This window comes from Syngnathoides biaculeatus, chromosome 10 (assembly GCF_019802595.1).
Source record: "Syngnathoides biaculeatus isolate LvHL_M chromosome 10, ASM1980259v1, whole genome shotgun sequence".
In the NCBI taxonomy this organism is placed as follows: domain Eukaryota; kingdom Metazoa; phylum Chordata; class Actinopteri; order Syngnathiformes; family Syngnathidae; genus Syngnathoides; species Syngnathoides biaculeatus.
Genome location: NC_084649.1, coordinates 12,693,856 through 12,718,622, shown reverse-complemented (window position 1 = coordinate 12,718,622; position 24,767 = coordinate 12,693,856). Strand labels below are relative to the sequence as shown.

The following is a 24,767-nucleotide window of genomic DNA, read 5'->3' as shown; positions in this document are numbered from 1 at the left end:
TAAAGTCAAACAACATGGAGAATAACAGCTACCAATGAACAAACATGCTTTTTTTTTTAATCTCCACAACCATGTACAGTACTTGGTTTGTATGACAAATAAATTACGTTTAACATTTGACGAGCACACACTGGCTAAAATAATTCACGCAAATCAATCAGTGATCCCCCCCCAAAAAAAGAGATTTCATGCAATGACAACTGCTTGTAATGTAACATTTAATTTTTGCTTCACTTTGACGTACTTGTAGTCATACTTCGCTCCCTGACACACAGATTTCAAAGAAAATAAAATCACATCCTTCAACGTTAAACAGTAACAACTCAACACTTAATGGCAATGTGATTAACTTTTGAAGTACAGTACTACATGATAGAAATGCACTTCCGGCTCTGTTATGATATACACGGTGAGAGGAAATTGAGGACCTTGTGCGGTTAGTGTTCTGTTCCTCTGAGAACCACCGCAGTTTTAGTGGCTTCAAAAGTTCTCCTTTCCCAATTAAAAAAAAAAGCAGCAACCTCCTCCACTGGTAATCCTCTATTCACACTCAGATTGACAAAAACAAACTGTCACAGGTTCTTCAGAACAGAACCAGAATGTCTCTTCTCCCCACCCCACTTCTCTCTTAATCGTGGTCGCTGAGCTCAGACTCTGACGACAGGGGTCGTAGCCGTGAGGGGGACCGTGGAGCCGGTGTCGCAGTCCAAGTCGATCATGGTGTGGTTGGCTGTGCTCTGGCTGCTAAGGGAGGTACCGGTGCCCATTTGTCTGTCCCGCAGACTTTGAAGGTAGCTCTGAGAAACGTGCACAGACACAGTGGGATCTTAAAGTACGTGTTGTGCTCCACAGACACACAGAAAGTGTGGAGTGGACCCTTGGAACTCTAACAGATATACGACAGAAGATTCGTATGCAGATTCGTACTGTGAGGATTTTTAAACAATTTTAGTTGTTAATGGGATGGGACTATCTGAATGTTCTGAACTCCCTTTTCCATGCTTGTGTGGTATGGTGGCAGTGATAGCGACCTACGTGGATGAAACTCATACACTGCCTCAGAATTTACTGTGCGTTTGACATTTTTCTCTGATTTTCCAAAAAATACTCCAGACAAATAGCACAGTTTTCAAATGCTAAGAGCACAATTGGCATGTGTTTGAATAAACCTCCCGTTTGTAACAATATTGTATTGAAAAAAAAATATAGCGTTCCAAATGATTACACAATAAGAGATTTTATAGATTTTAAATAACTGGAAATTGTCAACTTGAATTTGTAGCATTTGTGGTCCGGTTCCCATCTTCCAAGCAGATGTCGGAATAGCCACTTAAAGCTGCTGTTTGGACCTGAACTGCCTCCCACCCTTGTAAATCTTTTTGTTTGAGGATGCTCCAAAGGTTCTTAACAGGGTTAAGGTCTTGGACGGACACGAGGCCACAGTGTGACTTTCTCTCCTTTTATGCACATTGCAGCCAATGACACAGAAGTAGAATGAGCCGGCGAATTGTCATGCATGAAGATGATATCGTTACAGACAGAATGGTTCTTCTTTTTGTACAATGGAGGAAAATGGCAAGTCAGAAAGGACCTTTTTTTTTCCACTGATCATTTTGACACCCTCGGGGGACTGAAAGGGAACGACCATCTCCGTTTTCATGAAATGGGCCCAAGACATGAATCCGCCACCTCCTTGCTGATTTTGCAGCTTTGTTGAGATTTGATATTTGTGGCCATCCATCAACAATCAACTAATCCATCCATCTCGACAATCCAGGGTTGCAGGGAACTCAGTGATTCTGCAAAGAATGCCTCCACAGCTTTGTTCCAATAGACATAAAAGGAGAGAAATCATTGGCCCCCCCCTGGGTGACCTCAACCTTATTGAGAGCCTTTGGAGCATCCTCAAGCATACGATTTATGAGGCTGGGAGGCAGTTGACAAACAAATAGCAGCTCAAGGAAGATTTTCTGACATCCTCCAAAGAAATTCAAGCAGTAGATCTAAATATTCACAAGTGCAAATAGATGTCAGAATTTCAAAGCTGCTATCAAATAAGGGTTCTTATGTCAAAACGTAACTTCACCTGTTAACATGATTTTGTTTAAGAAGCTGATGATTTCAGTAAATATGGACTCCTAATGCCTCTATAAGTGCTATAAAAATAAAAGAATGGAAAGTTTTGTGCATAAAAGTTTGAAAAAAAAAACGCATTTATGAATAAATTATTATGCAGCTATATTATGTAGCATCTTTTAAAGGACATGGATAAGTACGTGAGTCATCCAAACCAGAAAATGGTAACAACGATGAAATGACTAAAATAGGAGTATATTTCTGAAAGAGGTACTCACCAAAGGATGAGTTTTTATTTGTATAATGGATATTTGGAATGACATTTATCTACGATAACATGTCACCTAAAATTTATAGTCATTTATTATTTATAATTAATGATGGCAGAGGCTTGACCCCACACCAAATAAATTTACCATGATTTGTGGTCCATAAAACACGACATCTTTCACACGCTTTCATCCCTCAGTTTATGCAGTGATGCGGCTAATTTGTGCATTTTTTCCCCAACGGCCACAATAGGGAACTCGAGCGGAAAAGGTAAGAGTGAAACCGGTTTTACAGGTATGTTTTTTTAAATTTATTTTTTTTAACCGGCCTTGTTAGCGCCGCGTTAGCACCTCGCTACCGTTAGTGTCGCACTAGCATTAGCGTCACGGTAGTGTCGCTCTATTGTGTTGTTGCTACGTTAAGCTAAGCTAAGGTATTAAAACTTTGAAAACTCTCTCTGTGTACCGTCTTTCTTGGTAAATATCTCCTGTTTCAATGTAGGTTTCAATATGGGCACTTGAGGCTTTTACACAGGTGTAGTTTATGTATGTACCAAATGGTATTTCCTTTACAAATGTACTGTGTGAGGTTTATAACCAGGTGCGCTCTGTAGGCCAGAAATCACGGTAATTTCCTTGGTGTATAACTAGATAATCCCCGAGCAGTCTTCTAGAATTATATGTGATGGAGTTCTGAGAGTCCACTACTCTTAATTAAGAAGTGAAGAAGAAAAAGAGGATTGAGGTGAAGTTGTGAAACACAGAGACAGTAACCACAGCACACGCCATGTTGGGTGACACTGACCGGTGCCAGAAGGTCCCCAGCGTAACGTTTCACTGGGGTGGCTTTACGGCGGTATGTGCCTTCCTGCCCACCTGCCTGCTGTCGCTTCCTGGTGTCTTTCTCTCTAATGCGCATCAGCTGCAATCTCTTCTGACGTCGACTTAAAACCACTAGAGGGAAAGGGAAAATGTTAGCGTGGGTTCATCGTGAGTCGTGCTAATTCATCCTCACCCTCCGTGTGGGAGAAGCTGCCATCCGTCAGTTTCCACTGGACTAGGATTCCGATGATGCTGAGCGCGGGCCAAATGGCCAGAATTACCCAGCTGTACCAGCAGAGAGGCGGGCCCGGCGAGAGGCGCAGGCACCCGTACATGTGTGTGGCCAAAGCCAGCATCTCCACAAAGTAGTCGGCACACACCGTCATGATGGCGGCGCCGAACACGGCCGTGGAGAGGATGGTGAAAAGCTTCTGCCATTGCAGAGTCAGAACGGCGAAGAGCATGCCCGATCCCAGCAGCGCGCCCAGGGGCACCCACACTGTGGTGGGAGTGTAGAACTGCTGAGTAAGCAGGAGGGCAGCCAGAGCCAGCAGGAGGCCCAGCAGGAGGCCCGTCATGAAGAGGCCCACGCTCCGCACCAGCATGGTCACCAGGCCGCAGAGGAGGCCGATACCGAGGCCGATGCCGGCGCTGGCCTCCACGCTGAGCTGAGTGTCCAGCACGTGCTCCTTGTGGCACAGCAGGAAGATGATGACGGAGCCGAACATCAGACCGGACAGGAACATGACCGCCTTGAAACAGCGGTAGCCTATGAGCAATAATGAGCCACTGAGTGTATATTGCAATGTATTGTATTGTTATTGCTAACAATTAGTACTGATACATCAAATTTGAATACAGGGCTTGTCCACTGCCCCAGCATGTGCAGCTGAGCTAAATGACCATTTAGTCTTTTTAAAATGATGTCGATCTCTGTATTTTCTTCTATATACATCAGGATTAGGGAATTCTTTCATTCACAGATGGTAACGAATATGATTGTTGATAAATTGTGGCCTTGAAAGACATCGTAGCTCCAACAAGTAGACGTGCGCTTGATTCAGTCTCGGACACTTTGCTGACTAAAGAGCATGGCCTCAGCCAACTAAAAACTTTATTTTTGCCTACACGTTTTTATGGGAGGACCTCATATGATATTATTGTAGTATGCTGCGGTGAAGAAGAATGGTGTAGTAGTTAGCACATCCGCCTCATAGTTATGAAGTTTATGGTTCGAATACAGAATTCCGCCTTCCGGTATAGAGTTTGAATATTCTCCCTGTGTTTGTGCGGGTTTTCTGCAGGTACTCAAGATTCCTCACACATTCCAAAAACTTGCTCCTAAGGTTAATTGAAAACTAAATTGTTTTTAGGTGTAAATGTGAGGACTTGGTTGGGAACCATTCAGGGTAAACCCCGCCTCTCACCCAAATTCAGTTGGGATCAGATCCAACCCACCCAAGTACTGTCGAACATCGATAGCTGAAATAGTACATTTACCACAAACAAAATTAAATCGTTCTGGAAGTCAATTCATAAAGTGAATTTTTCACAAGTTGAAGTGCTTTTTACATGTAAACAGCCCAATCGGTTCTAAGCTCCCCCCAATTCAACAACGGTTCAAGTTGAGGCTAATTACTACTTTCCTATCAGGCAGGACTATGGCTACATCTTTTGGCATGTCAGTGTGTTCCAAAAATATACGAAAAAGTAGCTTTTCAATGAAAATGAACATGCTAAGGGTACAAAAAATTACAAAAAATGAAAAGGTGAATTTGAAAACAGGTGGGTGTTTACTATCATTATTATCAAAATATTATGACAATAATTGTTGCAGGGTACTCTGTGCTTCCCACGCCTAACACGAATGTGGGTAATAGAAGACCGACAAGTTTCTTTCTCACCAAAGAAGCAGTAGATGATGCCAAAAAGGCAACACATGGAGCAGATGACAGCAGGGATGATGTCATACTTCCGCTCTATTTCCAAGCTACAAGCGTCGACCTCAGCAATACCGGCCCCCGCCGGCTCGGAGCTTAGCCCGGTGGGATCTGCCATTCTGGGGTTTGAGGTCCAGACGAAGACCAGAACGCAAGTTAGATGGGCTGGTGACGTTATCTCAGGTCCATCTGAATGGATTTGGTTGCTATGAAGAGAAAAGTTTGAACATACGTATGAATAAAAAGTCATCACAAACAGAAAATGGTAAACTACTCATTTCAACTTTGATCAATACTGTGTGCGCATACAGGCAACGACTTCAAAATCATTTTTTTTTTTTTTTTTTTTTACAAAACGTTTTTTGATGCCTGTTCCAAGAAATGCACAAGGTAAAGATAACCACAATGAATTAACCTAACAAACATCTTTATTAAAAGTTTCAGGCATATGTAAATCAATGTAATTATACAAAGGGGTTCAGTAATTTAACTGCCATGTATGACTGCATATTATGTTCCAATAATAAGATCCCCTCCGATGAAATGGTTAACTACCTTTTTAGTGACATTAAATTTTGAAAATGTTCACAAAAACGACATCCAAATTCAAGAGCAGCACACCAAGTTGCTTTATTGGTGGACCAAAAATGGACATTGCCAGTGCTGTGTTGGCACAAGCATTGGTGCAACCATTAAAGGTCCCATGTTTTGGCTTTTTAGACGTTCATAGTGACTAACAAATGTGGATTGACTATCCATCCGTTTCCCAAGCAGCTTAGCCTCACAAGGATTGCGGGAGTGCTGGTGCCTATCCCAGCTATGTTTGGGCATGAGGCGGGGTACACCCTGAACTGGTTGCCAGCCAATCGCTGGGGAAAAAAAAAAACAAACAGTCGCACTCACAATCACACCGAGGGCTGATTTGGAGTCTCCAATTAAGGCATGTTTTGGGCATGTCGGAGGAAACCGGAGTGGCAGGAGAAAACTCACGCAAGCAGGGAGAGAACATGCAAACTCCACACAGGGGGTGTTGGGATTTGAAGCCCGGTCCTCCGAATTGTGAGGTCAACGCTCTAACCATCACCGTGTCACAGTGGACTTAATATAAAAGTATCAATTTCATTTCAAAGAACATTTTGTCATACAAGTGTCCAGAAAACACCCCCTCTGACAGCTACTTCATGTTTGCCTCCACGAAGAAGGCCCAGTTGTGAGAGCGCAGGTGTTTGTTATGTTTACAGGGCTGGCTCAAAACTTCACCAGTGACAGACTGAGGATAAAAAAAAGAATTCCATAAGGCAGATTTCAGGCCCCTCGGCAGAAAAATGTCTGGAACTCAGGTATTTGTGGAAGATTTTAATTCATATTCCACATGTTTACAGAAGCACCTTAGAGCCAGTATAACGTCCCAAACAGTAGAAAGAGTTGATTTTGGAAAAAAGGGGATATTTAAGTGTATGTAGTGCCTGTACAAACAGAATTTTAAATGCAAAACACACGTTTATTGAGTCATCAAGAAATGCAATTTTGCTCCCATAGGTTTGCATTTGCTTCAAAAGCTTATTACAAACTAAAACGTACACATGCACCCTGCCTATTCTTGTGCTGCTTAAAACCCCCTTTTTGCATAACAAGGTGAAGAAATCTGTAAAACTGCTACCACGAAAGGGATAGTGACTTTTAGAAGGTAAATGTGAGAGAGCCACAAGCGGCTGTATGGGTGGACCACTGGCAAGCCTCCGACATGAGCTCACCACAGACCAGATCCGATTACAACCGATGCACGTTTTCTACGAGAGACAAAAAAAAAAAAAAATCTGTCAGGACAGGAACATATGGCCCTCCCTGCTTTTACTACTAATGGCTTTCACTGCTTGACTTGCAAGCGCTGCTTCTTGACAAGAAGTGTCCCTCACACTGTTCATTATGCCACGTTGACAGTTTAAGTTTTTGTCTGAGACAAAACACAACACTTCATGAGTTTCCTGGAAATTACTTTACATGGAAAAAAGATGAGCGCTCATCGGAAACTTTTCCTCACAGATGCACGTTTTGATTTCTCTCTTCTACTTTTGATTTCCATCAGCTGCATGACAACAACACAAACGCAGAGGAATATTTCCATCGTCGCTAAGCACGGACGTGATTGTTGAAGTCTGGAGAGCAATTATAAACATGTTTGATTCGACAGCTTCATAAATGATTGAGACTACACAAAACAAATAAATAAAGGTGAACATATTCAACACAAAATGCTGGACCATTTGTGGCCCCCTCTGATAAATTAGAAAAGTAGATAGAATTAGAAAAGTAAGATTTGACTGAGGGCGGCACGGTGGTTCAGCTGGAAAGCATTGGCCTCACAGTTCTGAGGTCCTGAGTTCAATCCCAGACCCGCCTGTGTGGGGCTTCCATGTTTTCCCCGTGCCTGTGTGGGTTGTCTCCAGGCGCTCCGGTTTCCTCCCACATCCCAAAAACATGCAACATTAATTGGACACTCTAAATTGCCCCAAGGTGTGATTGTGAGTGCAGCTGTTTGTCTCTATGTGCCCTGCTATTGGATAAGTGGTTAAGAAAATGGATAGATGGATGGATTTGACTGCTGAAACCAGGCAAAGATGTAATAACCAATGCATTGATTAAATGATTGTTGAAAATTATCATTTTTCTCAAACTGATTTGCATAATTATTTGGATCTTGAGGCCTTCAAGATAAAATAGTGAGAACTATCAGAGCCATCCATGCACTTTCATACGCACTTCTCCCAATGGGTCGTGGGTAAGATGGAGTCTGTCCCAGCTGACTTTCCTGTGAGAGCCAGGGTAAATTTGACCTGGACTAGTTGCGAGGTAATCGCAGGCCACCAATTCACTTTCAACTAAGTTATGACTTGAACAACAACAACTTGACATCAGGTCACGCCTACAACTCCTCTGGGCAGAATTGAGCTAAACACAACACACAATAAAAACAGTTCAGAAGAGTCTTAGAGAAATTCTCCAATCTCCACCTTTATTTTACCTGTGTTTGTATTTTATTGTTGGACTATTTCTTGAATGTTCACGATAACATGCTCATATTTTTCAGCAAGAAACAGGAGGGAGCAATGACCGTTTAGTATTAAACCCAAATTGAATTCCCCACAGACACAATTGGCACCATATTAAAATCCCGTCTACTGAGCATTTATCATCTAGAGCGGAGGTGTCAAACTGGCACAAATATTTTGTTGGCCCCACCTTAACATGAACATTAAATCTTAGTGCGGCCCTCGAGATTTATACGAATGGCACTTTTACGGTGTTGCGCGCAGAGCTGACAAAACTACCAATCACGACAGCCCTTGGCGGTGTGATGTCGACCGGGCGTGATGCAAGCAGAGAAAAAAAATTTTAGTGAGTGAAAGTTACAGGAGCCTTGCCATGGAGATGTGTTTTTTAAATAGTTTTGCGCACAAGATTTTTCACACCAGCGTCGTCCTTTTTTTGTGTTACAAAAATACCAAAAAGACATTTGAGAAGATGGGATTTTTTTTTTATTTCAAATTTGAATTCCGCATGCGTCAATGTGCGCCAGACTCTGCCTCCAATGGTCCCAAGGTGAAGTGAGTTTGAGACCCCTGGTCTAGAGTCTTGTAATGTTTGTGTCTGTTCTGTTCTTTTTTTTTTTTTAATAAAATCGTCAAATTGGTTAATCAAGAAGTATTTTTGTACCTTTCAACAAATTAATGGTTCATTGATTTATTGTAAAATAAATGTAATCAAAGTACGGTGACATTTCCAGTCTTCTGCAAACTTGAACAGAACACGATACTTGATACATCCATGGACAGATGAGAACTTTACATTTAATTTCCCCTCAGATTGGGCCATTCCAGTAAGTCATAAAAGAAATGTTGCGTTGAATTGAATTGAGGCTTCGTAATGCTTGTTAAGTCTGAAGTCATTGACTGGCTTGCCAATTGCAAATAAATTCAACAGTCAGCTATAAGCCGAGCCAATGTGGCGGCCATGGAGAGATTTTATACGCCGCCGACCCCATCAATGATGTCAATAAGCTTTCAAAGAAGTCGAGTACCAATAGTTTTTAACATTGCCTTTCATTTGTGAGATAACATGCGACACAATTTAAAATTTAAACCAGAACATTTTCTTCATTTGATTGCTCTTTCGTTACTGCCAAATGTATCATGTGAGTGATGGCTGTTGCAACAGCTAATGGGACAAACCAAAAGCTGCAACAACTTGACCTTTCATTCTCACATTCCCTCCCTCCCGGTGTTCTGGACAGTTTTGGACACTTAGACATTTGCAGAGTTCTCTAGGGTGACGTCAATAAATTTGCCAACACCCCAACAGACACCAAGCAGTATACCAATCATCCAAATGAGGGAGTATTTGCTATTATCAATTGTAATCATATTAATTGAGCATTTCTTGACATTTTAATGTATGTTGTCAAGTTATTGCAAGTAAGTGCCGCTTCCCCACTTGAAAGATTTTATCTGGATTTTACTCGCTGAAGTTTCATTCCTTACATTTGTCTCTAGCAAAGAGGTGCTTGTAACTCAAGTGGCATCTGCATATTAATTATATTCAGGATTTTGAGAAATACCTTAAAAAAAACATCCAAAAAAAAAAAAAAAGAGAGAAAATGTTATTTTGAATGCGTAGTTATGAGACATTACACAAATTTGTAATTTCTACAATGTCACATTCTATCCTTAGATTTACGGTACTTATTTTTTCCCCCCATATTCTCCACATTAAATGAGGTCAATGTTTTAACTTTTTAGTTAAAAAAAAAAGCTTTTGCTTCCTTCTAACTCAAAGTTCTTCTACATACGATCTGACATGCTCAAGTAACTCTTAAAATTGGTCACTTAATTACAGCATAAGCAGCAGTAACAACCAGAGTGGTGGGAGGGGTGGAATTTGGCTCGTACAACTTCGAGAATCCCCTAACCAGTTTGAAATTTCGGCCGGACAGATTTTTAGATGTCAGTATATTTAAAATTAAAAAAAAAAAAAGAAGAGGACATGTCCAGCTAAGAGGACGTCTGGTCACCAGACACCAGGGTGATAAGCTAATACTTACTTTAGTTCAAGCTAACTCGCTCAAACATGATCTTTACACGAGATTATATTTTTAAAATGTTATATTTTGACTTCTTTCCCTTCTCCCCATTTCTTCCTTTGCGGAACTGCAAGACCGAAAGCTTATCTGTCCTTTGCATAATGGAAAAATTGTAACTAAAATCACCTGTCCTTATTCAGACTGATCTCTCGTTCGCTGACTTGAGATGCCCCCCCCCCACGTCATGTGACATGACTTACCAAGTGACAGTTACTTTAGTTTATTTTGTAATTTTTGTTATTTTCAAGACAGAAACTTAAAGGAGGCACCAGTCAGTTTTTAACGATTTTATTTATGTTATACCTAAGTAGGAGGGTGCTGGCAGTTTGCCTCTCCAGTAGATGGCGCCTTCAGCAACTACCTGTGTCACCTATGCCCTGAGCTGGCCCTGGTCACCTGATAAAATAGCAATATAATTTTTGGGTGTAATGCTAACTTTGTGAGAATATCAGTCACTTCATTACATCAAGTAACATTATGGGTGTAAGTTCAGTTAAGTATAGATGAACACCCGCGGACATTCCCATGCGTCTTTGCGGTTGCATCATGTTACTCTGAGTCACAATGGTGTCCAATGTCTCACAGCTTTTAGAGGACCTCGCCGCTGTTGGAGAATAGCGGCATTGTGGCCCATAACAAAGACCCTGAGGCCCACTCAGTGACCTCTAGTAGCACGTGCAGGAACCCATGCACGTGAACCGCGGGCCCATGCAACAACGGCTGGGAGCACCAAGGATACGAGTGGAGAAAGCCTGTTTGCTTTAAGATGGGACCCAAGTGTTTTCTTCAGATGGGAGGAGGCCCTAACAAAGAGCAACATGATCAATCTTCCAGATGGAGCTCGAGCAATGCCTCCATGCTGCATTTTCGACATCACCTCGAGTCACCCGGCAACTAACTGAATACGTGTCGAAAAGATCAACAGCTAGAAGACAAATAGGCTGCCTTCAATGTAGCGAGGCTTTTTAGAGTTAAATATAAATCAACACATCTTGACTTGAAATTTTAAACTCACAGCATCAATTTGAAGTTGTTAACCAAAACTAAGTAGGATTGAATAGAAACTATTAAAGAAATACAGCACACTAGAAGAATAATGAATAACACAGGAAATGGAAAGATAACGTGACACAGAACACTCGCAGAAATATGAATTTACTGACTGGCGGGGAGGAAGCATGCGCTTCTATTATCTTATGGTGGTGCACGTGGCATCCATTACAACTAAAGTTGACAAAAATGATTTTGAAAGAAAACCCTTCATAATAGCAGTACTCTTTTATACTACGCATCCAATTATAACTTTTTTTTGTGTGTGGCAGGTGGGTGGTACTTAGTTTCATCTAAGTAATCAAGCATGATATTCAACCACTAAAAGAATTTCTGTTCAGGAATGAAAGTGTACAATATAAGTTATCTAAATAGAATTTAATATCTGGTGGTACGGTGGAACAGCTGTTTAGCGTTGGCCTCACAGTTCGGAAGACCGGGGTTCAAATCCCAACCCCGTCTGTGCAGAGTTTGCATGTTCTCCCCATGCCTGCGTGGGTTTTCTCCGGGCATTCCGCTTCCCTCCCACATCCCAAAAACATTAATTGGAGACTCTAATATGGCCCTCTGTCTCCATGTGCCCTGCAATTGGCAACCAGTTCAGGGTGTACCCTGCCTCCTGCACGATGACAGCTGGGATAGGCTCCAGCACTCCCGTAACCCTTGTGAGGATAAGCGGCTAAGAAAATAGAGCCCGGCAGAGTGAGCTCGCGGTTACCACAGTGAACCCAGTTAGAACGTTGAGGGTTCAAATCTAGGCTGTGGCCTTCCTGTGTGGAGTATGCATGTTTTCCTCATGCCTGGGTCTTCCAGCCTCATTCCACTATTCTTAAGGTAATCAAATACACTTTACACTTTGTCCTGTGGTTAGAACGGGACTGGTTGTTTGTCTCCATGTTCCCAGTGATTGGCTGGCAACCAGCCCAGGATGTGCCCAACCTCTCGCCCAAAGCCAACTGACATCAGCTTCAGCTAAAGCACGATCCCTGGGATGGAAAATGCACGGATGATTGAATGGATTCTAAAAATACTACATTTACAGAAATTTTTTACAATTTAGTGTCAGTCGTTAAGTAGTTCGCTCACCTGACTGATACAGCATATGTTCAAATTCCACTCAGTTATGGCTGTAATGTTTTCCAACTTGATTGGTCATGGCATCGAATTGTTTTTCATAAAAACATTTACTTTAATTATGACTGCAGCATTAGTGTCGGTTACTAACATACATATGCATTTCGATTACCTCGTTGCCATATTGAACTGAGGACATAGTCTATTTGTAGATTACAGTAGATATGGATTATCAGTTAATAGCACTAATGAGGAGCATAAAAATGGATCCCATACCAGAGCTTTGGAAGACACACCCGTTGAACAAACAGGGGGCTGAGTAACGGACAATTGAGTGCTCAGCTGCTGAGGAGGTGGGCCGAGCTACAAGTTCCCTACATAGCTAATTTGGGTGTGTTAATCAAGAGTTGGACGTGCATGGTGAGTGAAAAATGTCTTTCCTCTGACTTGATGGCCAAGGCTAGCTGAGAAGATAAGATTATGATTTGGCTGTCTGGAAGAAGCAACCGAAGAATGCAAGCTGTGTTCTGCAGTCGCAGCCATAAATCAAGGCATCTTCTATTGACCACATGCCCACAAGTTACAAAATTGTCAAGTCTTGACAACAGGAGCCATCGCGAAAATGCAGTTATCGGTGGGTTTAAAACGGGTTTTCCCTACAGGGCAGAGAATAAAAAGACGGGTAAACACAAATAAATGACTGCGCATTCTCCCAATTACATCTGCTTTCAATCTGGAGGATTATTGAGCAGGGCATCAAATGGGCCCCAAACTGAGCTTCCTGCTTTGGTGAAGCAGGAAGGACCTGATGAGGAAGTGGAACATCAGCTTTCAACAGGGGCTTGCCATTGTTTATATGACATTGAGCACTGACACCAGCCAAGCTTTTGGATCATCAACACCGATGCCTCATATCAGTAGACACTAATATTGAAGACTTTGTGCTGCTAGGAACATGAACACACGCCGTTAGAAGATGCACACGAGAATCAGAACAGACCTTTGCACATTCATCATCATCTTCAAATATGATGAAAATAATCTCTTTGGATTGCTCGTTAATTTAAAGAGAACATTCCACAAAGTGATCCACCAGAGACAATCAAGGTTGCTCCTGTAGGGTGTTAGCGTGTTGCAACCTTATATGCGTTGGTTTCCCTCTCCAACTTACATCATGTGCAAAACATTTTACAGACTCTAAACGTGCATACTGTAGGGGACACGCCAAACTCCACACTGCCAACTGAGAGAACACATTTGTCAAAATTTGCAAAGCCATAAATTGGTAGCTTGACTTGGATTCCAAACATACAGTGCAACCTTTTATTGAGCTGATTAGTCCCGGTGCACTGTGGATAAATTAATTCAAGATTCTTGTTTAAGCCCCAAATCACATCCACAACCATCATTCCTCCTGTTTTTCCCCATCTGAGTTTTTGTGCCACTTGTTGACTTTTCCATGCCAAAAATGTCAGCTGTTTCATCTTTGTGTCACGTGGTCTTTCTTTGGTCATCAGCTGTTCAACTCCTAGCGGTAGATGACTTGTTCCGAAAGTCCTTATTCAGGACAAAACCTCTTCCAAATTGATGTTTATACAAATTCGCTTTTCAACAACGTGAAGAAGCAATTTCCACACACCATAATTGAAGATGAGGTGATAAAAAGATGCTTCATACCAATAGTTTATGCTCTCTGTGGGTCAATTGATGGATATGTAAACATTGGCACTGCAGCCGCATGTTATGTTTCCTTCCTAAATTGGAGGCTTGTTTAGAATGTCAATCTCATATTTTTACACATTACCTGTTACATTTGCTGACATACCAAAATTCAAATAAAGTCACTGGTTTGGATTAAGGTTAAACTACACCAGAGGTGGCTTGGAAGCGGAATGCAAAAGGTCCACACCGTGGTTGAAGTTACTGCATTCACACTTGACAACACAAACCACATCAAAGCTCAAAACTATATTAACTGGAGTGCAATTAAAACTGACCAATGGGGGGGAGAGTATGTAAGTACCCTCTCGGTTTGCAATAAACATATGCACAGTGCTACCCCTCCCAAACAGACACATACACTTAATTTAATCTCATCTAATTAAGCCTTAACGACTTCAGGGCAAACAATGGAAGCCCTTCAAACAAAGACAGAGTCGTCTGTATTTTAAGAAGCCTGAAAACAGAAACACAAAGCGGACCGTTAAGAGGGCGGTCACGTGTCTTCAGTGCATACTTGCAATGTAGAGCAGAAATATGCGTCACATATCAACACTGTTACGTTCAGAGAAAAAAATGGAAATTCCCTCCGTTAGTTTCTGACTCCGTGTTGCATTGAATCAGTGTAGGCCACAGTGTATTGTCGCTTTTAACACAAAAAGTACACACTGATGGGCAGGTCAAGCTGTCACGGCCGCGTCAACGCACTCTTCTGAAGCGACAATGTTGCTCGCTTTAGCGAGTTCTGGCTGAAAGGGACAGGCGAATAAATGCCAGATCTATGGTTATAACTATGATATTACAATTTGCCGCAGAGGCAGTGCAAAAGTGTCTCAGGCATCAAGCATGCCAAAACAATGCAAGGACTGGAGATGAGCTTCTATGTATTGCCGGGTATGGATGTAAAACAGTTTGTGCGAGAAAACTTCGATTATATGTTGGGAATGCTAATACATAAATGTTATTTAAGTGTAATAAGCTTGGGTAGTTCACCAGTGTCAAAGTTGTTCTCGAAGCAAAAATACTGCACACAGTATGTCAGCAGTTTTCAAAAACTACTTTTTAGATTTACCAGTTAAAAGACAGTAACACCTTTTCCAAACAAACAAAACCTTTAAATTCTCTCTTAACTGTAATACTAAAAAAAATTACAGCTCAAAGGGAGCACAAAGGGAAAAGTATACAGTATAACCTACAATCCCAACACAAGTGTTCATTTTGGGAAAACGTGATTTTTTTGGTTTTTTTTTTTTAGGTGGGGGCGGGGTGAGACAAACCTGTCAAATGCAAAATCAAATGTAATGGAACAAGAATTGGTCCTTTATTTATTTAAAATGACAATTTATTGCAATCAAATTTTGTTTCTTTTTACTCTATTTGTGTCTCCCAAAAAGAATGGAACAGTAATAATCTCAAATGTTCAATGACACATCAGCTCTCAAAATAAACATGCTCAGGCAGGTGTATATCATAAGAAGGTAATGAAAATATAGGTGTGGCGGGTTTGCGTCAATCCACTCCCCCAAATCCCTAGCATGACACAGGTATAATCAGTGTTTAGAGTACTAAAAGTAGTCTGGATTGATGTTTGAACATGACATGACGACATGTTCTTTTGTTTACATGTTAATAGACAATGAAAATTAGCATTTGAAAGGTGGTCTCAAAGTGGATTTTGGGGAGGACCACAATATTATTGTTTCCATGCAAACACTAAAAATTGTAGTCTGTGAAAACAAAGGAAAAGTGCAGGTGTTCAGTGTTTAATCTGGAGATAGCGTGCATACATAAACACTTGAGTTAACACAGTCATAGTGGAAACAGCACTGTAGTAGAATTTGTGCTTACATGTCTAATTTTATGACGGCACTTTTAGTTTCAGTTGACTCATTCTACTTACTCAACTTCTTTCACGTACAGTATCTGCAGACAAAGCAGTTGGTGCACATACGCATTGATTCGATCAACAACTTTTTTTCTCGACACTAATGGGTAAAAGTCTCGGTATGTTAATGTTTAAAAAAATCCCAGGAGTCGTGAATGCTTGGTAATAATCTACCGTCACTGACAATGGACATCTTACGCGCTGACTTTCCAGAGAACATGCATGTAATAACAGTTGTCCCCATCCCATTTTCCGCCGCAGACCGGTTCTTGCAAGTACAGTATTTTTTTTTTTTATTTTTTTTTTTTTACAGACTGGCATTTATTCTTCTACATGTGAGGGCTCAATATCAGGGTGGGGTTCGAACACAAGCGCATCCACTTGGGCTGGCTCAAGGCTTGCCTGCTGTGGCGTGATGGTATTTTCAGCTGAGCGTCCTTCCCGCTGGGACAGCAGATAACATTTGCACAACTCTGCCAAAGAGGGAAACCTCATCCTCGGTCTGGGCTCACCACAGCAGTGAGTTCTGCATGGTGGGAATATTCGGTTTGAAAATAATCAGGGACCTCGTTGAGTCCAGTGGAATCATTTCTTGCTCTCCTTCCACTTCGATAGTGGAGCCCAAAAAGTTGCTCAAAATCAAAAAATCATTTTTATCTTGTACTCTGTGAACTGTGCATTAATAAATATCCATTCATCAATTTTCTGAGCCGCTTATCCTCACAAGGGTTCCGGGAGTGCTGGAGCCAGCTGTCATTGGGCAGGAGGCGGGGTTCACCCTGAACTGGTTGCCAGCCAATGGCAGGGCACATGTCGACGGACAACAGTCGGAGTCACAATCACACCTAGGGGCAATTTAGAGCATCCAATTAATGTTGCATGTTTTGGGGATGTGGGAGAAAACCGGAGTGCCTGGAGAAAACCCACGCAGGCACGCGGGGAACATGCAAACTCCACACAGGTGGGATTTGCACCTCAGCCCTCAGAACGGTGAGGCCAATGCTCTACAGCTGTTCCACCATGCCACCCATTAATAAATAGATCATTTAAATAAAAATAAAAAAAGGCAATAGACTATTTTAGTCAGCGTTCTTATCTGTTGCTGCAAGCGGCTCTGCCTCCTCCTTAAACCAAAAATCTGATTCGGGACTAGCCAATATCATGCTCAAATCATCATTTTGGTGTAGCAAAGTTGACAAATCTACGACTGCCTGACATTATTACAGTGGCTACTGTCAGAAGAGTTTGAAATAAATGAAAATACATTGTCATGTAAACATACTCTTAAATATAAACTGTGATGAAATGCAATGAATTACCATTATTGACTATGATTAGTATTAGTGAATTACCCCTCTAAGTTACTCTCAGTAAAACAGAATGGGCAGAGAGGACGAGGAAAATCCATTTTGTACACCAAACAGTGTACTTCGTCTGTGAATTTGAGCTTCAGCAGATTGCACCATTTTTCTTCTTCTTCACTGCTGTTCTTCATAAAGACAAGCTGAGAGTTCCCTCGCTGAGATGTGCCCATGTGCTCACCACCTGGACAAAACTAGTCTGCCTGAGCATGGACTCTAAAAACTGCAGCCAGCAGCAACCTCTCAGCACTTTTCTGTTTTAATTCACATTTAACGTCATTCATTATTCAGCAGTGTTGCCGTCAAACAGCATTTATTTTGTAATCTTATATGAAGTCCATGTTCCTTTAAAAGGACAGACAAGACTGAAGCTTTGCAGTTTGTTCTTTGTTCCGAGGACTTGTACATGTACTGTTCTGATTTGTTTTGATTTGATTTGACATGTCTACTCTGATAGTACAGCTAGAGTAAAACCAAGGATCGCAAACGCCTCTTATCAAGTCAATTTTTAGAAGTGTTTGTTTTTGTCATGTAACGAGACAAAGAAAGGTTTATCAAAGTCTCATAAAATGTCAATAACATAACACTTTTAGAACTACAGAATTGGGACACCGGGCCATCACCACTCTACTTATAGTACAGATAATGAACATAAAATTAATTATGGAGTCGACCACATCATGTTCAAGGGTTCATTAAGCCAGAAGAATATTTTTGAGAGCCTGCTTACTCATCTCTGTTGGAGTTCATCCCAAAGGTGTTGGATGGGATTGAGATCAAGGAATTTCATACTAAAAACATCCAACTATCATATAAAAACACAGCTCCCTCAAGATATAAGCATAATTTATTCTGTGACAAACAACTAACTGAAAAACACTTGTAATTCAAAACACTGCTATCACAAATCATCTTTCCTCATTGAAATAAATCGAAATTCCATTAATTCGTCAAACCTTTCATACACATTTTTAATGTTTTTAAGAATAGCTCTTTATAATATTGTAAAGATATGACAATTACATTGACTTAAAGAGTTTTGCCACAATTTTGCTTCAATCAATGGAAATTGTGATCTCCCTTCGACTGTACGCGCATGCATACACATACCACACAAAGAAGAATTCCACAACTGATTCAGTAAGTCTTGTTTTTTGCAAAGGACGAAGAATATTTAGCTGTGAGATTTATTCTGTCGGTCTCCCTGCTTTGCTCAATATTTTTTTTAAACAAAACTTGCTTATAACTGCAGCACAGATGCTGTAAGTTAGCCTGTCTCGGGGGGTTAGCATTAAGCTATATAGACTTTGAGGCAAAGCTTTGGTTCTGTTGTAAATACACTGGGAGAGGCAATAAACAGCTTGAAGCCAATAGTTTGTTTGGTTTTCTAAGAATTATTGACGATCTGCCAACCTGCTCTTATGTCAAGCGAGTTGAGTTCACTGCCACCATACAAAGCTTGTATCTTAAAATTTTGCTCGTATTTCAAAGCAATTAAATTGGCTGAACATCAGCGCATGTCTCAAAAAACTTGTAAATCGGGTCACTCATATCTAATGTGTCTAATTGCGCTGAGTGATGAATTCAACGGTACAAACAAGATGCACATCAATACTTACAGTGTAGACAGTGGGCTTGTCTTGAGTTGTGTTTAAAGGCATTAGAACTATTTACATCTTGAACATATCAATAACAAAAAGTTTCCATGGTAGTCACTCACTTTCTATTGAGCACATTCTTCCCCACAAACCCTTCTGAAAGTTGTCATTCAACACTTGACAATGAACAACTTATTCTATGCCCATAAATAAAATGCAAGTTGAGACTCTGGAGGCTGTGTTAATTAAAAGGTTGCTTAGCAAAAAAAGCAAACAAAAACAATTTGTGCAGTCCAACTTGTCTTGGCTCTTTTCCTGCCTACTCTTTTATCCCGAAAGAGGGAAGGATTTCCTCTCTCCTTTTCTAAAGGGGCAAAACCATCTGGTGCAGGCTGACAGACTAGGTCACATAGATAGAGATGGTGGTGCACACTCAAGGGGGGGGTGTAACTACAGCCTTCAAATCCTTGGTATAGAACTGACCTGTAGGCTGTCATCTGACTGCCCAAAAACCATGAGACACTCCCACCCTAGATCACAGAACACAACCACAGGGCTCGAACTCCCGGCACGCCATGGAGGCCACAAGGAGAAATGTTGGCCTTGTGTCGTGAAGAATGTATTTATGGTTTGCGTAGAATGTGCAAACCTAAAATTGTGTCTTTTAAATAGAGTTGAACTACATGAACCAGACAAGACAGTTATTTTACAGCATACTGCAGATGGCTTACTGTAAATGACAATTTGAACACAATAAAAATAAAACAACATATGTGACGTTAAAGTTTCCCGTGTTATCACGTTGTTGATTGCAAATTCAACAGCCCAAACCGATTTTCAAATTATGTGCAGATTTGACAAACAGCTTGTTGCTGTAATGGAAAGCTTTACAAATATCATCACAAACGGCAGATCGCTCAAAAAAAAAAAGAAAAACGCGTAATTTCACTGGAGATGTTTAATTCAATGGAAACACTGCGTTAACGTTTTTATTTTATCATGACTGTGTGTTAAATGACTGACACATCATCATGCTTAAACGTGGAGAGGCATTTGAAATCGGTGATGATCACCATTAAGTATGGCACTGTATGTCCACGTAAAACAAAGCAACAAACACAGCGTGACAAACACAAAGAGTGCACAATTCAAACATGGGAACGTATGGCGCAAAAAAAAAAAAAAAAAAAATGCTAAAAGGATGAAGCAAAACTTACCGAGGAAGCCAGCAGCTTGGAACGTTCACTTGTGCGGGACAATCGGCACTGTTAGCAGACAAATTGCTCCACCATTTACAAACACAAAAGCGGTGGTAATGGAGCAGGGGAAACCGGTTTTCCCAAACTTATTCTCGGGCTTCACTTTTTTTTTTAAACGCTGGTGCAAAGACAAAACCCCGCCGTCATCCTCTCCACGTATCGTGTAACTTGTCTCGATGAGGTTGTTTCGGAGAGTTACCGCACTGCTAGCTGTTTCGTGAGTCAAGTTAAAAATGTAGCCGTGGAAGTGGAGAAAAAGGTTCGGGCTCCACTTGGGAGTCGTCCCGGTCCAACCTCTCTCTCTCCCTCTCTTTCCTTCTGTGTCTGGAAAGTATCTTCCTTGTCCTCTCCAACTTATCTATCTGCTTTCACGGAACTGAAAAACTTTTAGCTTTCTCCCTCTCAAGCTTCACCTCCTGGAGGGAGGACTTGAGTCCGTTGGAGGGACGTCTATTGAGAGGTGGGGGGGGGGAAGAGGAGGGGTCGGCGCAGCTCCAGTTTGAACCCGGCGCCTCCATTTTTATGCTAATGGCCAAGCTAAATTTCTCGACAACTGCTAGTGATCCACCCGCTGCGCCCAGCCTCAGCTGACTGTGGGCGACAGGCGGGCTACACCCTGAACTGGTCGCCAGTTATACACAAACGCAACCATTCCCACGCACTTGGACAATTTAGTCTTCACTTACCTCCTATGCATGTTTTGGGGATGTGGGAGGAAACCGGGTTTGCCTCTGACGGGGAGAACACAGGGGGATGCCCGATTTGAACCTGGGTCCTCGGAGCTGTGAGGGGGCTGCATGCTAATCAGCACATCGCCCTCAGTGATTCATTTTATTATTTTATCAAATTACAAACAACTGCTTATAGGAAGGCAGCACGGGTTCGATCCCGGCCACGCCTGTGTGGAGTTTGCATGTTCTCCCCGTGCCTGCGTGGGTTTTCTCCGGGCACTCCGGTTTCCTCCCACATTCTGAAAACATGCAACATGAATTGGACACTCTAAATTGCCCCTAAGTGTGATTGTGAGTGCGACTGTTGTTTCTCTCCATGTGCCCTGCGATTGGCTGGCAACCAGTTCATGTATCCCGCCTCCTTCCCGTTGACAGCTGGGATAGGCTCCAACACTCCCCGCGACCCTTGTGAGGATAATCGGCAAAGAAAATGGATGGATGGATTTTAAACTGGTGGTTGTGGGACTGGCACAAGACTTATTCTCCAGTAATATTTCTTTGAGTCATAAGGCCACGGATGAGGAACATACAGTATTGCATCTTCAAATCATCATCTTTGTCAATAATCCCTGGTTCACATTTCTCTATGTTGTTCCTGTCCCCATTTTTTCCTGCCTTTGCAGACATTAAGACCTGTTCCCATTGCATAATGAATGTTTTATAGTTTAAACAAAGTCAAATCTCCCAAATTGTACCAGAAAGGAATAAGGACACAACATATAACCTTTAAAAGTGGACTACAGTAGTGTAGTGTGACTAACCAGACTTATCCACGTTTTCAGTATATTTTTGTAATTGCTACATGTCAAACAAGTTACCAGAAGGTGCAGTAGATTTGCAGAAAACCAGCAAGACCACAGCATTAATGATATACACACTCTTATGGCTGTGCAATAGGGCAATTTGTTGAAAGGGGTGTCTTAAAAAAATAGCAACGTGACATTCAATCAGTGATGTCATCAATTTTGTGATTAAAAGGTTTGAATCAGTTGGCCCAGCCAGCATCTGTTGAAAATGCATTTCTCCTTGAAAGCCAGATGGAAATGGGTCATTCACCACATTGTTCAGAAGAACAGCGTACTTTGATTAAAAGTTTGATTGGAGAGGGGAAACCAAATAAAGAGGTGCCAAATATTTTAGGCTGTTCATCTAAAATGGTCTCTAATCTCTAAGAATGTAGAGCAAAACCAGAGACACGTGGCAGAAAACAGAAGACAACCATCAAAATGGATCCCAAAATAACCAGAATGGCAAAGGCTTAGCGATCGATCAACTCCAGGATATCAGAGACAGTCTGGAGTTGTCTGTAAGTACTGTGAAAGTAAGAAGACGTCTGTGTCAAGATAATCTATTTACAAGAATCCCCCGCAAAATCCCTCTATTAAAAAAAAGACGTCCAGAAGAGGCTCCAATTTGCCAAAGAACACAGCAACTGCCCTAAAGAGATATGCAAGAACATTTTGTGGACTGATGAGAGTAAAATTATTCTTTTGGGATCCAAAGGCCACAGACAGTTTGTGACATGACCCCCAAACTCTGAATTCAAGCCCACAGTACACAGTGAAGACAGTGAAGCATGGCAGTGCGAGCATGATGATATAGGCATGTTTCTCCGACTATGCTGTTGGACCTATTTATCGGATACCAGGGATCATGGATTGGTTTGCATCTGTCATAATACTTTCAAAGGTCATGTTGCCTTATGGTGTAGAGAACATGCCCTTGAAATGGGTGTATCAACAAGTATGGAAGTAAATTCGTGCCACCAGGATTTGAATTTGAAATGCCACAGAAAACAGAATTTGAATTTGAAATGTAAAGTGATCACATTTTCAATAGTTGCCACAATTCTCTGTCTGAAATTCACCGTCTGTGCCACCAGGCAGGGTTACTTCAGGTCAGAACCAAACAGCCAGCCAATCCAGTTACGCTTTCTTAGTATGTGACGTCACGTGACTAAAAAAGCGTAACTGCGATTGGCTGGGTATTCGGTTCTGACCTGAAGTAACCCTGGCCGGTGGCACGGACACGGAATTTTAGATTGAATTGTAGCCAGTTGAATTTCACACAGCAAATTTGTAGCCGGTTGAATTTCAGACAGCGAATTGTAGCAACTATTGAAAATGTGATCACTTTACATTTCAAATTCAAATCCAGTTTTCTGTGGCATTTCAAATTCAAATGCTGGTGGCACTAATTTACTTCCATAAACAAGACAATAACCCCAAACACACTAGTGAACATGCAAAGTCTTGGTTCCAAACCAACAAAGTTCATGTCATGGAGTTACCAGCCCCATCTCCGGACCTTAATCCAATGGAGAACCTGTGGTGTGACTTCAAAAATGCTGTTTCTGAAGCAAAACCAATAAATGTAAATGTATTGTGGAATGTTGTTAAGGAATCTTGCAGTGGTATAAGAGCTGAAAGGTGACACAGGTTGGTTGACTCCATGGCGCACGGAAAAAAAAATGTGGTCATACACCTAAATATTAGTTGAGTGATTCAAAGGATTGGTAAATCCTAGAAAAAGTTTCTACAAATTAATTTTGAGTTTGGGTGGCACGGTGGCTCAGCTGGTAAAGTGTTGGCCTCACAGTTCTGAGGTTCAATCCCAGACACGGCTGTGTGGAGTTGTCATGTTCTCCCCGTGCCTGCGTAGGTTTTCTCCGGGCACTCCGGTTTCCGCCCACATTCCAAAAATATGCAACATTAATTGGACACTCTAAATTGCCACTAGGTGTGATTGTGAGTGCGGCTGGTTGCCTTGATATGCCCTGCGATTGGCCTGCGACCAGTTCAGGGTGTACCCCGCCTCCTGCCCGTTGACAGCTGGGATAGGCTCCAGCACTCCGTGTGACCCTTGTGAGATTAAGTGGTGAAGAAAATGGATGGAGGGATGGTTTTGAGTTTGTAAAGTCAATGGGAGACTGCTATTTTTTTTACATACCTCTTTCAACAAATTGCCCAATTGCACAGCCTTATGCGTATATCGTGAATGATCTTCTTGCTGGTTTTCTGAGAATCTGCTGCACTTACTGATACTTTGTTTGACATGTAGCACTCAAAATGACATTGAAAACGTGGATTAATCTGGTTAGTCACATTGGGCAGCTATTATTTTGAACACGACTGTATATGCGGATGTGCTCCACTCAGTTTGACTTAACGGAGCAGATTGCAGATATTACAGGTTGCGTGATGTGCTACGGATAGGAGATGTCCTGGCTTGCCCCCAGGCGCCGTTGCCCATGTTTTTCCAAGAAAGAGCATTCCTCAATTAATATCAGCCTAAATGTTTTGTGGAATCTAAGTGTGAGTAATCAATTCAAGCAGTTACTTGTGCACATCTGCCTACACCACACAATTTTTCAAAAACAAATAGGGGGGGGGGGGATGGTCAAGCAAACCCTTTACTTCAATGTAATTAATAGAATCTCATCATCTTCAGCCGATGTTTTGCAACATGTAGTTTATGGTATCACCTCGTTCCAAAAATGCCAGAATAGGGAGAGGTTTTTTTCTTGTCAAATATATATATATATATATATATATATATATATATAATGGATAATACAGTTATAGTAAAACAAATATTGGCAGCCCAAGGGTGTAATATGTATAAAACTTCCAAATACTATGCAGCTTTAAATAGAAAGGCTAGTCTTTGTTTTGAGAGAAACAAATCTGGCATCTCTTCACACAAAGATTTGCCATGAGTGTGTGTATGCGCATCAGATGTACGCAATAAAGCCGCCAGGGTTAGTCTTATGTTCCGAACACAAAAAAATGAGTCATCCTGATGGTATAACACACGTTATTTCATAGGTGCAGATGTTTCTTTGAT

General features: G+C 41.5%; 1 protein-coding gene across 3 annotated transcripts; it reads right to left on the bottom strand.

Annotated features, from left to right (window-relative positions):
- Positions 1 to 201: 201 nt before the first annotated feature.
- On the bottom strand, positions 202 to 21,071 carry LOC133507771 (transmembrane protein 198-like). 3 transcript variants are annotated; one of them, XM_061833184.1, is made up of 5 exons: positions 20,877 to 21,071; positions 5,072 to 5,313; positions 3,361 to 3,936; positions 3,151 to 3,299; positions 202 to 797 (listed from the first exon to the last, which is right to left on the bottom strand). In XM_061833184.1, exons 1-5 carry the CDS (start codon positions 20,987 to 20,989, stop codon positions 648 to 650), a joined length of 1,230 nt encoding a protein of 409 aa, XP_061689168.1. In that variant the 5' UTR covers positions 20,990 to 21,071; the 3' UTR covers positions 202 to 647. The 3 variants fall into 3 exon arrangements, with proteins under 3 accessions (XP_061689168.1, XP_061689169.1, XP_061689170.1); XM_061833185.1 differs by having other exon boundaries at positions 3,222 to 3,299; positions 20,877 to 21,069; XM_061833186.1 differs by lacking the exon at positions 20,877 to 21,071 and adding an exon at positions 20,149 to 20,836.
- Positions 21,072 to 24,767: the final 3,696 nt, after the last annotated feature.

What these genes read in the sequence shown, in the direction of transcription:
- LOC133507771 (XM_061833184.1), bottom strand. Translation starts at nt 20,989, where the DNA reads ATGCAGCCCCCTCACAGCTCCGAGGACCCAGGTTCAAATCGGGCATCC. An exon ending in CCCCAAAACATGCATAGGAG is followed by an intron (nt 5,314 to 20,876) that starts GTAAGTGAAGAC and finishes TTCTCTTCATAG; the next exon opens with CAACCAAATCCATTCAGATG. An exon ending in CATCATCTACTGCTTCTTTG is followed by an intron (nt 3,937 to 5,071) that starts GTGAGAAAGAAA and finishes TATTGCTCATAG; the next exon opens with GCTACCGCTGTTTCAAGGCG.